A 14,752-nucleotide genomic window follows, 5' to 3' on the forward strand; every position below is an offset into this window, starting at 1 on the left:
CTGGGACCTGAACTCAGTCCGTTTCGGGAGAGGCACTCACTCTTAAGCACTGAGCAGTACCTGATCCTTAGCCGGTCATTCTCTGAGTAGAGTCGTAGGACATGCTCCCTTTCCTGGAAGAGGCAGACCTGCATGTCGCTCAGGGCTCTCTGCAGTTCAGCAATCTCTCCCTCTCTCTGCTGCAAGCTCCACTCGAGGTTATGCTGGAAACAATATAATAGTTGAAAACATATTAGGTTTCAAAGGAAACATCTTAGTAGATATGGAGAATATTTGATCGTACTCTGTTATTTACCGATAAGAACAAAAAAACAAAAACAAACAAAAAACCTATTTCTAGTTATGGCTCAGCCCTTAGCCCATACCTTTAATCCCAAACAATGAAGGTAAAGTTCATTTGTAGAAGTGTTTGAAAGTGATGTCTGACTGAATGGCAGACAATGTGAAAGGTAAGAGATGAACCAGGGGCTGGAGAGATGGCTCAGCGGTTAAGAGCACTGACTGCTCTTCCAGAGGTCCTGAGTTCAAATCCCAGCAACCACATGGTCGCTCACAACCATCTGTAATGGGATCTGATGCCCTCCTCTGGTGTGTCTGAAGACAGCGACAGTGTACTCATATATAATAAATGAATAAAATATTTAAAAAAAAAGATATGAATCAGAAAAATATGTGACAGAATAAGGTGTGCCCAACTCTCAGGAAGAGAGAGAGGGGAAAGGGAAGCCATTTAAGGGGCAGTGAAGAAAGGAAGAGAAAGCAATTTTACTGGGAGAATTTTACAGAGACAGGTTACAGAGATAACAAGCTAGACCCAGATGGAGACAGAATGAACCAGAGAATGAGAAGGAACTAGAAGATTAGAACAGATTGCCAGAGTTAGTTTGAGGCCAAGCAGGGCAATTAAGGACAGGCAGAGAGAGAGAGAGAGAGAGAGAGAGAGAGAGAGAGAGAGAGAGAGAGAGAGAGAGAGAGAACACACAGACTGAATCAGTCAGCTTGGAGAAGAGTTGGAGCCAGAACAGCTGAGTTGAACCAGCCAGCCGGAGTTCAGAAAGAACTAGGAAAGGTGAGCTTATGCAGCAGTCAGTCTCAGAGGATGAAAACATTCTAGGCCTAGGTAAGATGGTATGGAGGCTAGAAGCTTCCAGGACTAGGCCTGGGTTAGCAGAAGGAAGCAGTAAGCCTCCAAGACAACGATTAATAACGGAGAATAAGGTTTGTATAGGAATATACCTAAATGACAGTTTCTCCAATAGAGAATTCAAGTGACGGTATTAAGTTGTGCACAGATTTGAGCCAAAAAGAAAAAGGATGAGATGGGGATGTAGCTCAGTGACAGAGCATCAGGTAAGCAGGCTTCACCCTGGGTTCAGTATCTACTACTGAAAGAAAGGAAGAAGAAAAGGAAGGAGGGCAAACTGAAAGGCAAGCTACAGGATTAGTGTGATTGGGAATTTTAGATGTTAATGACTAAGCCCTTAAGTTTCCTTTCATTGCCAACAGCATGGGCATTGGAGAATGCCACACACCTCCCCTGTTCTATTTCTGTGTGTGTGTGTGTGTGTGTGTGCGCGCACACGCACGCAGCACCAGCAGTTCATCAAGGCTTGGTCAGTGAGCTCCAGGATCCACAGGAATCCCCCACCCCTCTCACCTGTTCTTCACAAGTTTCTCTGTAGAGCTCTAACTTCTTCAGCACATCTTCATTCTCTGCCTCAAAGTTAGCCATCTTCTTCTGATAATACTCCAGAAGCTCCTGAGAAGGGCGAAGGACAGCCAGACGATCCTCTATTGAAGGCAGGGGAGTTGACTCCACTGAGTCTGCCATTTTCTTCCACCTGTTGGTATCATCAAAGCCAGAGCCAGCACCGCGCCTGGAGGCAACTGTTATTCTAGTGAAATTAGACAGCATATATTAAATCTTCTGAACACTTGTGAAACACATTTTTTTAAATAAAAGGGGGTTTATGGGTGTTTTGTTTTGATAGTCTTTCTATGTAGCCCTGGCTATGTAGACCAGGTTGATTTTGAACTCACAAAGATGGACCTGTATCTATGGTCCAAGTGCTGGGATTAAGGCCATCGTCGCCACATCCAGTGGTGTTAAGTGCTCACATGCACCAAAAGTTTGAGTCAAACTGGTTACTGAAAATTCTTATGAGTTGTTTTCTAAGTATCAATGATTTAAAACAATATCTAAAATAAACAGCAGAGACTAAAAGGAACATTTAAATGAACAATATAAATGGATACGACATAATACTGTTGCAGGATCTTGGAAGACACTGGGAACTGACACTGCTATTGACTGGAAAACCTGTTTTTAGTTGTACTGTGGCTCAGCCTTATATACCTTTAATTCAAGAGCGTTATGCTTAAATATTGTAAACAGGATTAAATTAAGCCAACCATAGGTTAAGAGGCAGAACACACAGCCAGTAGACAGGAAATGAACATAGGATTATTAAGAAAAATCCAGGGACTAAGAGGGAGTCAGGAAGATGGATAGAGAGACATACAATAAGTAGATGGAAGGGACACGTGGTTTGAAGGAGCTTTTGTGAAATGTAGTGAGAGAAGGAACGGTTTCTGGGATGTCAGTTGGGTGCTTTCTCTGCCTCTCTGAGCAGGCAGTCTGGTTCCCGAGCCTTCATTGGTAAAATCAAATGATCGAGATTTAAAAAAAAAAAAGTATATAATACCCACTAGAAAATCCAATATAAGGTACATAGCAACAGGAACAACATCTTTCCAGAAGCTAGCTAAACTCTAGCTTCTGAAACTGCACTGCAAATATCAGGACAAGATGGCATAAATGGTAAAAGTATCCTGGTGCTCAGGAAGTGAAGGAAGGAGGGCCAGAAATCAAGGCCATCCTTGGCTACACTGAGTTCCAGACCAACCCAAATCGCAAAGGCGAAAAAAAGAATGAATGACTGGAAAAGAAAGTTCAGTTTCTTTGTTCTTAATAATCAAGAGACTTGGGGGGCTGGAGAGATGGCTCAGTGGTTAAGAGCACTGACTGCTCTTCCAGAGGTCCTGAGTTCCCAGCAACCACAAGGTGGCTCAGAGCCATCTGTAATGGGGTCCATTGCCCTCTTCTGGCATGCAGGCATACTGCAATAGCACACCATTAAAATAATAGTAAAATAACAATCAAGAGACTTAAGCTAACACAGTAAGTGCTAGAAAACAAAGAGTGAGGCAGGTATATCAGAGTTCAAGGCTAACCTGGTTTATGTAGTAAGTTCTAGGCAAGCCAGGGTTACACATAATGTGTACCAAGTACTACCACCCTTAAAAAAGAACCAATCACATAAAAGAATTTTTAAAAAGAAACAGTGCAGAAGTCCTCCTATGAAAACCAATCTAGTTTGGTGGTCTAAAATTTATAATATATGGGGTTAGAGAGATGACTCAGCAGTTAAGAGCACAGGCTGTTCTTCCAGAGGACCCAGGTTTAATTCCCAGCACCCACATGGCAGCTCATGACCATCACCTGTAACTGCAGTTCCAGGGGAGCCAATCAATTGTACGAGAGGTGCACAAACACACATGCAGGCAAAATATCTATGCACATAAACAAATTATACCATAACAAAACAGACATTAGAGTGCAGAAACTTTGCACAAGATTGCCAGGGTTATAGGTGACGAATGGCACTTCCTTGGTTATTGACAGCTTTTAGGGACTGGACTTGTAGCACCACATCCCGAGCACCCTACACAAAAACATGATAGAAATAAAATTCTATTTTCAAAGAGTGAAAAAGAGGCCAATAGATATGAGTGACTTGAACTTGAGAGCTGGCTCAGTGGTTGAGAACACTGGCTACTCTTCCAGAGGACCCAGGCTCTATTCCCAGCACCCACATGGCAGCTCGCAACTGACTGCAACTCCAGTTTCAAAGGATCTGAAACCCTCACACAGACATACATGCAAGCAAAACATCAATGCGCACAGAATAAGAGTAACTCTCACACTCTACAGTAGGGAAGCTGTGCGGGTGAGGGATGAATGCTATGTAGCAAATTCACCTCCTATTTACATACTGGTTACTCCCTATGACCCAAGAGCTAGCATCCCTGGGACCCCTCCATTCACACTTAGATGAGTTCTAGTACTTCCACAGAGAAAATGACTTGAAAAAAAAACAAAACCAACACACACACACACACACACACACACACACCCCACTCACGCAAAAAACTAGACTCTGAATGAGAACAGTGAATTGAGATTTAGAAAGAATGCTGTCCCCTTATCTCCTATACTGACTGGATAAACCTAAAGTGGTATTGATTCATTAATAACTCATAAATAAGCAAATATCTTACTTTCTGCAGATGGGTGTATGTGTCGGAGTAAAATTCATTCTGCCTTATTCATACCTATCAAATACACAAAATGACGATGAGGGCCAGGAAGTTAAAGTAAGTAAATAAATAAATATAGGCTATCCCACACACTTCCCACCTGTTTCCACATTTGACTCCTGAAGAGAGTCTACTTAGACCAACGCTGGGCATTTTCTTAACTGCTTATCCAACTTGTAGTAAAGAAAAGAAAACCTTTTAAAGATTTATTTACTTATTATTATATAAGTATATTATAGGTGTTTTCAGACACACCAGAAGAGGGCATCAGATGTCATTACAGATGGTTATGAGCCACCAAGTGGTTGCTGGGATTTAAACTCAGGACCTCTGGAAGAGCAGTCAGTGATCTTAACCACTGAGCCATCTCTCCAGCCAGAAAAAAAAGACTTTTGGGGGAGAATATATCTTATTTTTATGTGTATGAGGCACACATTTACCACTCAGCTACAGCCCTAAGTATGGTTTTTGGTTTTGTGTTTTTCTGAGACAGGGTTTTTTTGTGCAGCCTTGAGTGTCCTAAAACTAACTGTGTAAACCAGGCTGGCCTGGAACCACCACATCTCAACTGCTTTGTTTATTTGTTCATTTGTTTTTGACAAGGTTTCATGTAACTTAAGGTCTTAAACTCCCTATGTATCTGAGAATGACTTTTTTTTTTCTTTTTTCAGAGCTGGGGACCAAACCCAGGGCCTTGTGCTTGCTAGGCAAGCGCTCTACCACTGAGATAAATCCCCAACCCCTGAGAATGACTTTGAACCTGTGATCCTTCTGCTTCCAACTCCAGAATGCAGGGGCCACCAAACACAATTTGTGTAGTTCTTCGGATCAACTTCAGTGTTCTGTGTATACTGAGCAAACAACTATGCTATCTCCCCACCCATACCATAACAGGATCTTATGGAGTCCAGGCTGGTTTCAAATTCACATATGTTGCTTAAACTGGCACTGAACTTCTGATCTTCCTCCCTCCAAATTCAAAGTCCCATGAGCAGAGGTCTGTGCTAGCACCATGCCTGGTACACACAAGCTCACTCAAATTGTTTCTGTTTCGGGATCTTGGTATATAGTATAGGCTTGTCTGGAACTGGCAGTCTCACTCAGCCTGCACCTAGACTACAGGCTTCTATCACTGTCCAGCCAGTTTCTAATTACCAAACAGGGGCTGCAGAGATGGCTTAGAAAGCCTTGTAGCCTGAGTATAATCCCTGAACCCACACAAAATTGTCCTCTGACCTCTACACACACACACATGCACATAATAATAAATTAAAAAAGAAAACTTTTTAAAATTAGCAACATAGTCCATGGAAATTACGGTAGACTATTCATGCCAATTTTAGAATGAACAGAGAGCCAAAAATACTTTGACTTGCTTTTTCTACTCTTTTTATCTTTGCCAGTGATCACCCAGGATATGTGAGGCCCTGGGTTCTAATCCTCTACTGCCGGGAAAACAAAACAAAAATTAAAAAATATATACTTAAATAGAAAAAGAAAAAAATTCTGTATGATTATAATTTCTATCTCAACTGACATCTAACTGGGGAGGAAAAATCATCTTGGTTTTTTATTTAAAAAAATATGTGTATGTGTGTGCACGTGGAGACAGGAGGACACCTAAAGAGTCAGGTTTCTATCCCTACTCCCTGGAATCCCTACTCCCTGGAATCACCAGGGCAGTCAACCTCTCTGGCTTGATCACACCTCCACCTGCTGAGCCAACTTATACTGTTTTTATAATTGGCTCTAATAATTTTTAAAATATTATTTTATGTGTATGGATGTTTTCCCTGCATGTGTGTCTGTGCACTAGATGCATTCCTATTGTGAGCTGCCATGTGGGTCCTGGGAATCAAACCCAGGTCCCTTGGAAGAGCTGCCAGTGTTCTAAACACTGAACCATCTCTCCAGCCCCTGTCTAATGATTTTTTTTTTTTAAGAGAAAGGTTAGGCCACTCCTTTTCTTGAGTCTCCTAGCCAGTCTGAGTTCCATATAAGCAGAGTTATATGGTGATAGACACCTTGTACCAAAAAACAAACAAAAACAAAACAAATTATAAATGGATCAGTGGTACTTATATAGACATGAACATTAAATAAAGCCTAGAATTCAGAACTTTCTATTTTAGAGCTTAAGCTCTCTCCCCTGACTTACTTATCTCTTTCCCCAAACACATCCTATTTCTATAAAATGTACCTTTTTGTTTTTGAGACAGGATTTCACTATGCAGTTTTGGCTGGCTTGGAACTATGTAAACCAGATTGGTCTAGAATTTATAGAGATTGCCTGCCTCTGCCTCTTGAGCACTGAGACTAAAAGCTTAAACACGATGCCAGACCCATGTTCTTGGTTCTATGCCTTTGTTCATGAGCTTCCTGGCAGTTTAATTATGACTCCTTTCATAACTCTAGTAAATTCACTTGATCAAGTCTATTCTGTATGTAAAATTCATCTTAAAAACTATTTTCTTCATCTCTTTCTTTTGAGTTTTTCCATTCAAAACAATCTAGAAAGCCAACTGTGGTGGCTTCTGTCAATAAAAGCTAGCACTGAGAAGATCACCCAAAATTAAGGTCAGCCTAGGGTACAGAGTTAAGTTCTAGGCAAGCCTGGAACAGAGTGAGGTCTTATCTCAAATAAACAACAACAAAAACCACAAAATGATTGTGCACTTGTATCCTAGCACTTGGAAGACTGAGACAGGAGTATACTGCCAAAGTTCGAGGCCAGTCTGGTACATAGAGTGCAATTGCAAGCCCACTTGGGCTGCAGAGTAAGATTCCCGTCTCAAAAAGCAAAAATTAAAGTTAAAAAAAAAATTCACTGGAAAGTGACAGTATTTACAGTTTTACTACGATAACCTATCTTCCAGGCAGACAGAGGCCATCCTAATACTATCTTCGAAGGCAGGAAAGGTTCTCTTATGAAAGGTATTGGTTTCTGTTTTGTAGCTTTAAGAGATTGATTTCAAGGCCACGGACATGCTAAGCAAACACTCTACATATTGACCACAACCCTAAAAAGCTGTATTTATCCGCATAACTACTTTCTGAAATATTTTTTTATATATATATTTTTTTTATTAACTTGAGTATTTCTTATATACATTTCAAGTGTTATTCCCTTTCCCGGTATCCGGGCAAACATCCCCCTCCCCCCTCCCCTTCCTTATGGGTGTTCCCCTCCCAACCCTCCCCCCATTGCCGCCCTCCCCCCACCAGTCTAGTTCACTGGGGGTTCAGTCTTAGCAGGACCCAGGGCTTCCCCTTCCACTGGTGCTCTTACTAGGATATGCATTGCTACCTATGAGGTCAGAGTCCAGGGTCAGTCCATGTATAGTCTTTGGGTAGGGGCTTAGTCCCTGGAAGCTCTGGTTCTGAAATATTTTATTATCCCTTATTTTACAAACGAGTAAACTGAAGTTTAGGCAAGCAGGAAGAAGAGGGAGCCGGTACTCGATCCATCTCCAGGGCGTCTGGATCCTATTCTCTTGCAAGTTCACACATTTTTTGACCAGATCTTAGCTCAGTTATTCTTTTTTTTTTTTTTTTTTTTTGAGCTGAGGACCGAACCCAGGGCCTTGCGCTTGCTAGGCAAGCGCTCTACCACTGAGCTAAATCCCCAACCCTTAGCTCAGTTATTCTTACAGTTCTCCGCGTCCCGGAGAGTTCTCTTTGCAGACCTTCTTCACTTGACTGGTCCCAAATCTCCTAAGGACCCCAGGTTTAGTCTCCTGTACACAGATTACGAAGGTTTTTTTTATACCACCAGATTTTCTTCTCAACCTCTACCCTAAAACCCTTTCACCCTTTTACCCCGAAATCCACACTCACCAAGCACTAACCCCTGGAATCCAACAACGCAACGGAAAAACAACTCAAATCAGCGAGCGTCTACGAAATCCTACCAATCGCTCACGAGCTCAGGCGGCCTTTCAGGTTGCACACCAATAGGACGGTTGTTCATCCAGCAGCTCTTCCCACCTTGCCTTGCGCCTCACCGGCAGAGGTTCCTGGGAAGTGTAGTTTCTCACTGCACGAGGCATTCCGCAAAGACAGAATGGGGGCGGGGTACGGAGTGGATGGGGACGGGTTAAGTATTCCTTGGTTGTTATTACTCATCCGTTTTGACAACTCAGTCTACACTTACTTAACTACTTTTCTTTAGTGAAATCGGTTGCATAAATGGCATACATAATCAGGAGCGGATAACAGGAATACCTTAGAGTGCCTTGTCATTTGTTTCAAGTGAGCCTAAGAAAAGTTCCATAAATCCTATGGAGCTGTACAAGCCTGTGATCACAATACGTGGTTAGGGAAGTAAAAAGGATGGGGAGTTTAAGGTACTCCTCGGCCAAATAGCAATTTAGAAGCGTGGGTCTCAAAAAGACAAAACAGGAGGAAGGGGGAGAAAGAAACTTCTATGACTTGGCTTAGATGTAGGGTTCAATGTCTCCAGTCAAGAGATTACATATTCAAATGTTATGTCTAGCCAGTTTAAACATCGGGAGGATATATGAAGAACTGAAAGTGGTAGCTCATGCCTTTAAACCCAACACTAGTCGGGGAACCCTGTCTCAGTAACAAAAGAGGATCTATAAAAGGAAGCTACACAAGAAAGGAATAATTCTGCACTGTGGAGTAGCATTGCCTTAAAATTTGGAAAACTTGAAAAGTGAAGCTTTCACGCCTATGTCAACTTCAGTGGCTCACAATAAGTGTACACAATTTTTCAGTGTCATATTTCAAATAACATTCCTTTTCCTATTCATGTCATAAGAAAGAATAAGGAGAGAGTTTATAGTTTTCCCTTTGTTATTCTATTTTAATTAGCTCCTGGGAAATTCTTGGCCTCAGGCGTGGGGGTGGGGGAAGTATAGTTCAGTGGTAGAATTCTTGTTTCCGTTAAGAAACCCTGGCTCCTGAAGTCTGAATTCAGCACCAGGTTCTATCAACAAATGTGCAAACAAGAGAGAGCCATTAAAATGTGTTTTGGGTCAAGGGTGATGGGATACACTTTTTGCTTTGTTTTTTTTTTTTTTTTTTTTTTTTTTTTTTGGTTCTTTTTTTTTTTTTTTCCGGAGCTGGGGACCGAACCCAGGGCCTTGCGCTTCCTAGGTAAGTGCTCTACCACTGAGCTAAATCCCCAGCCCTGTTTGTTTTGTTTAAGGGTTTCTCTGTGTAGTCTTGCCCTAGAACTTGCTGTGTAGACCAGGCTGGCCTCACAAATATCTGCCTGCCCCTGCCTCAAATATGCTGGGCTTATGCCTTGAGTCCTAGAATCTGAGTGGCAGATGCAGGAGGATCTCTGTGAGTCCCAAGCTAGCCTGCTCTACATAGCAAGATTCAAGCTAACCTGGATACATAGTGAAACTCTTTCTCAAAGAACCAGAAACAAAACAAATTATATATATATATATATATATATATATATATATATATATATATATATACACACACACACACACATATATATACACACATACACACACATATATATATATATATATGGTAGAAAGATGTTTCAAGAGTTAAAAGCATTTGTAGCTCTTGTTGGAGAGAGCCCTGATTTGGTTCCTGGCACCCATATGGTGGCTCACAACCATCCTTAACTCCAGTTCCAGGGAATCCAATGCCTTCTTCTGGCCTTCTTGGGCACTTGGCACACATCTGATTTACATACATACATGGTGACAAAACACTCATAAACATGTCTAAAATTTTAGTATAATGGTATAAATTATAGCATAAATATTTATTTTAAAAGCATGGTTCACTCATTCCTATATATTTCCAATTTTTAAAAAGGAGGAGGAGGAACCTCAAACTCATGTATTCCAGGGTGATCTTGAAACCTTGATTGTCATGTCTTAGGTGTTGCTCTGCTGGAATTATGGGATATTCTGCCATGCCAAGTTTGTTAGCTTTAATTGCTACTGAATGGAAAATATAAATATCCATACACGCAATCTATGCAAGTAAAACTTCTTGACTTTCAATACTTTTAAAATGAATATGTTATTTTGACTTAAGACAAGATCTCATGTAGCCTAAGCTGATCTTGAACGTTAGTAAAGTGCAGAGGATCACTCTGAATGCCAGACTGCCAGGTATGGCTATCTTACAGTGAGACCAGACTGCCAGGTATGGCTATCTTACAGTGAGAACAGACTGCCAGGTATGGCTATACTACAGGGAGATCTTTAAAAATGTATATATGTGGGCTGGAGAGATGACTCAGTGGTTAAGAGCACTGAATGCTCTTCCAGAGGTCCTGAATTCAATTCCCAGCAACCACACGGTGGTTCACAACCATCTGTAATGGGACCTGATGCCCTCTTCTGGTGTGTCTGAAGACAGCGAGTGTACATATATATAATAAATAAATCTTTTAAAAATGTATACTTGTGGGGTTGGGGATTTAGCTCAGTGGTAGAGCGCTTGCCTAGCAAGCGCAAGGCCCTGGGTTCGGTCCCCAGCTCCGAAAAAAAAAGAAAAAACTGTATACTTGTGTGCATTTTCTACATGTGTATGTGCCCACATAAGTTTAAAGAGAGCATTAGATCTCCTGGAGCTGTGGTTACAGACAGTTGTGTGCCACTCAACGTGGATGAGGTGCTCTGAACTCAAATCTTCTGAAAGAGCGGCAACAGCAAGTGCTACTGGCTTGTGAGGGGATAGAGCCATTCCTCTATCCCCGATAGTGCTTTTTTTTTTTTAATTACAGTGTAGACTAGGCTGTCAATGAACTCAGATATCGTCTGCCTCTGCCTCCTAAATGCCTCCACCACCCAGCTATAACAGGCTGTCAACAAAGTGTCTGAGGACCAACCAGGTGTAGAAACTAAGGAAGGGGAATTCAGTTCAAAGACAGCACACCAGGCAACTTAGTGAGTGAGACCCTGCATCAACATAAAGTTTAAGACAAAGAATAAGGGGCTGCTGAGGTGGCTTAGCCAATGAAAGCACTTGCTGGCGAGCCTGATGAGCCAACTCCTGGAACCCACACGGTGAAGGTGAGAACTCACTGACTCCAGCAGGTTTTCCTCCAATTTCCACACGTGTTCTGTGCCACTGAGCTACACCTACACGCAACGGTTTTTAAACTGCTTAGTGGCAGAATACTTACATGTGAGAAGCCCTGGGTTCAATCCCTAGAACTGAAAAAAATCAAGCAACCCCACTCCTGTTGAAATTAAAAGACATTTCTGTAGAAACTCATTCTTTTTTAACCCTTTTCACTCAGTGGGATTTGCCCACTCCTGTTACTCTGATATGAGGCTCTATGATATTAAATTATAAGCTTAGGAGTGGTACATACGTGTAGTTCCAGAGCTGAGACAGGAAGATCATCTGAGTCCAGCACAGTAAGAGTCTGAACGGAACAGGGAGACCCTGGCTCAAAGGTAAAATGAAAGACATCAGAGGCCATCTCTCATAGCCTTGCCAAATAATTACCAGACTTAGGTATTAATTTCATTCTACCCTAACACTGGTAAGTTACAGATAAATATGTCATACTTGGAATGTGTTTATCCTCCATTTACTTGAATTTATTTTTCCTGTAAAAGTTGCTTCTTTTGCTTTCAACAAAAAAACAAACACAGAAATAACCAAAAAAAGTCTCTTGAATTTTATTTTTTATGTGCATAGTTTGTTTTTTTCAGATTAAGTACTAAATAACCTAAGTCGTCTTATAAATTATTTTAGTAATTGTGTATAATTCATACCTTCCTGTATCCATTTTTCTTTCTTTTTATATAACTTTTTTTTTTTTAACGCATGAGACAGAGACGGGAGTTATTGCTCAGGGCACATCATTTGCCTAATATGTTCAAGGACTTGGGTTCAATTTGACTAGCAGAATAGAACCTTTTTTTTTTGAGACAGGGTTGTACTACGTAGTTCACCCTCCCCACTTTTGTTCACTTTTTTCTTTACTTAATGTGTGAATATGTATATTTAAGTGTGTGGACCCGTGACAAGGTCTGAGGACCTCTTTCAGGAGTTCTCTCCTTTAACCACGTGGGTTCCAGTAAATCAAACTCCGATTTTCCGGCTTAGTGGCAAGTGCCCTTCACAGCTGAGCCATTGTTCTGTCCCTTCCCGTGTATTCTTTTTTTTTTTTTTTTTTGGTTCTTTTTTTCGGAGCTGGGGACCGAACCCAGGGTCTTGCGCTTCCTAGGTAAGCGCTCTACCACTGAGCTAAATCCCCAGCCCTCCTTCCCCGTGTATTCTTGACTGATCAGGAACTCGGTAATACCAGGTAGGCCTTATGGTGATCTTTCTACATCTCCTTCCCCAGAATCTATAGCACACAGGGAGTTTTCTTATTTTAGACAGGGTCTTCTGTAGCCTAATCAGGCCTCAAATTCATATGCAGCTGGGACTGCCCCTAAACCACGTGTCCACATATCACGACTGTAGGCGTATGGATGTGGAGGGCACAGGATAACTTTTGGAGTCGGTTCTTGCCTTCAACCTTGTAGAGTCAGGCTTAAACGCATAAGGGAATTGTAGGAGCGTACACCAGAAACATCGCTTTTTTTCTTTCCTGTCTAAACATCCCTTGCTGATTGGAACTCTCTGCCTGCGTAACCATGCCCGACCTTACACGTAGCGGTTTCTAACAAGGTGACCGTTTCATAGCAAACTGAAAAGGTTAGCAAAGTAGGTGTTTTCAGGTCCTGCTTACTTCTCGAATAAGGTTTCAGGACCGCTACCAACAGCTAGAAGAGCAAGGCCAGGAGCTATATAGTTCCCTGTGTAGTGAGAAAAGCAATTCGCAGCTGGTGTTGGTTAAGGCCGGCCCATACGATGACGGAATTGGACCGAAACCAATTGGTCACGGAGAAGCGAGAGACCCGTATGAAAGCGACCGAGTGAAATTATTCGTACAAGACTAGCATTTGAAAGAAGAAAACAGAGACGGGAGATTCTGTCAAGGGTTAGTTACTTGTCCAAACGTAGACAACTGGGTTAAAACAGGTCTCGGAGAACAAATAAAGCAGAGCAGCCAGAGAGGGGCCCACCTTGTTTTCGTGTCGTCCCCACCCCCACTACACAAAGAGGAACAGGAACCACCTCACCGGAAGCACTACCTCTGCTCTCTGAGGCATTACACATTCCTCCGCGCGCCGGAAGAGCGCGTTCCACCTTGCGGGGTAGCTTCTTCCTCGCCTCTCGAGGAGAGGTCGCGGAGCCATCAGGGGCCACGCACCCAGAGTGGACGGAGAGTGCAGAACCTTGACCGGCAAGCTGAGAAAAAAAGGCACGCCGGCTGTCATGGAAGGGAGGAAGGCGAGAAGACCCGACTAGACGTGGCGGCGGTGGGATTTTGTTTCCTGCGGTGGCGGACTGATTTAGCAGTACGTTAACTTCCGGAAGCGTCCTGTCCCTGAGAGGAAAAGCCCTGAAGGAAACAATAACAAACGACAGGAGGAAGCGCTTCTGGGTCTTCTGTGAGGAATAGTTCTCTCCTAAGAAGATGCGCTGCGGCCCCTGTGAGGAGACGTGAGAGGGCTTGGCGGCCGTCACCCAGCCTTTCCCGGCTTGTGCACCTCAGGGCCCCCTGGCTTTTACCATGGCGGGCGTGGGCCCGGGGGGCTACGCGGCGGAGTTCGTGCCGCCGCCCGAGTGCCCGGTCTTTGAGCCCAGTTGGGAGGAGTTCACAGACCCGCTAAGTTTTATCGGTCGCATCCGGCCTCTGGCTGAGAAAACTGGCATCTGCAAAATCCGTCCACCCAAGGTAGCGGAGCCTGAGGGGGTGTGGGGCGGCCGGGAGGGTCGTTAACTCTTGCTGTAGCTCTCCTATTTCGGTTCTTCTGTGCTTTCATGGGGCCCCTCCCTCATCTCCTGATGTCCCGACGCTACTTTTGAGGATGTTTTGCCCTGGGTTCTGAACGCAGTTTCACGTCCACTTTTACCTTTTATTGTGGATGCGTATGCGTTCGCTGAGAGGTCAGAGGACATTTTGTAGGAGTCGATTCTCTTCCTGCGTTGTGGGTCTCAGGAGGGCTCGAACTCAGATTGTCAGGCATCTCACCAGCTCTCAGGTCCGCCCTCAAAAGAAAGAAATAGGAATCTCTGGGACTTTTTCCTCTCAGAATTTATTTGGGCGCAGATATTGTAGTGTGGATTGGAGGTAAGGATAACAAAAGGCTTCAGGCCCTTCCTAGGGAAAGGCGTTTAAAGTGTCTTGTCATTCGCTCATGCACAGCCTTTCTGTTTGCGTATTAAAAAAAAAAAAATCCCACTTCTGTCGACTGTTTCTGTGTCCAAGCCTGCTAAAGCTCAGTTTATCAAACCTTTGCAGGCCACTACTCGGGTTTCTTAAAATGTAATCCGAACTCAGGTTGTCTACAGGGTG

The 14,752-nt window shown here is 43.0% G+C and overlaps 2 protein-coding genes across 21 annotated transcripts in view; one reads left to right on the plus strand and one right to left on the minus strand.

Annotated features, from left to right (window-relative positions):
- The window catches only part of Ccdc77 (coiled-coil domain containing 77), a 31,834-nt gene extending 18,164 nt beyond the window's left edge, over positions 1 to 13,670 (minus strand). For 3 of the 19 annotated variants that reach the window (XR_005503234.2, XM_063286115.1, XM_006237236.5), the window contains exons 1-4: positions 13,473 to 13,670; positions 11,705 to 11,778; positions 1,658 to 1,895; positions 61 to 203 (exon numbers count right to left, since the gene is read on the minus strand). Coding sequence is in view for 18 of the 19 variants with exons in the window: in XM_063286115.1 (XP_063142185.1) it covers positions 61 to 203; positions 1,658 to 1,895; positions 11,705 to 11,778; positions 13,473 to 13,670 (653 nt within the window). In the remaining variant the exon portion in view is untranslated. The other 16 variants (XM_006237238.4, XM_006237239.4, XM_039107656.2 and 13 more) reach the window with 16 other exon arrangements.
- Positions 13,559 to 14,752, plus strand: part of Kdm5a (lysine demethylase 5A) — a 77,998-nt gene continuing 76,804 nt past the window's right edge. For both annotated transcript variants that reach the window (NM_001277177.1, NM_001277178.1), the window contains exon 1: positions 13,559 to 14,131. In NM_001277177.1, the coding sequence (NP_001264106.1) occupies positions 13,967 to 14,131 (165 nt within the window). In that variant the 5' untranslated portion in view covers positions 13,559 to 13,966. The remainder of the gene's footprint in view (positions 14,132 to 14,752) is intronic.

The sequence above is a fragment of the Rattus norvegicus genome, chromosome 4 (genome assembly GCF_036323735.1).
Source record: "Rattus norvegicus strain BN/NHsdMcwi chromosome 4, GRCr8, whole genome shotgun sequence".
Classification (NCBI taxonomy): domain Eukaryota; kingdom Metazoa; phylum Chordata; class Mammalia; order Rodentia; family Muridae; genus Rattus; species Rattus norvegicus.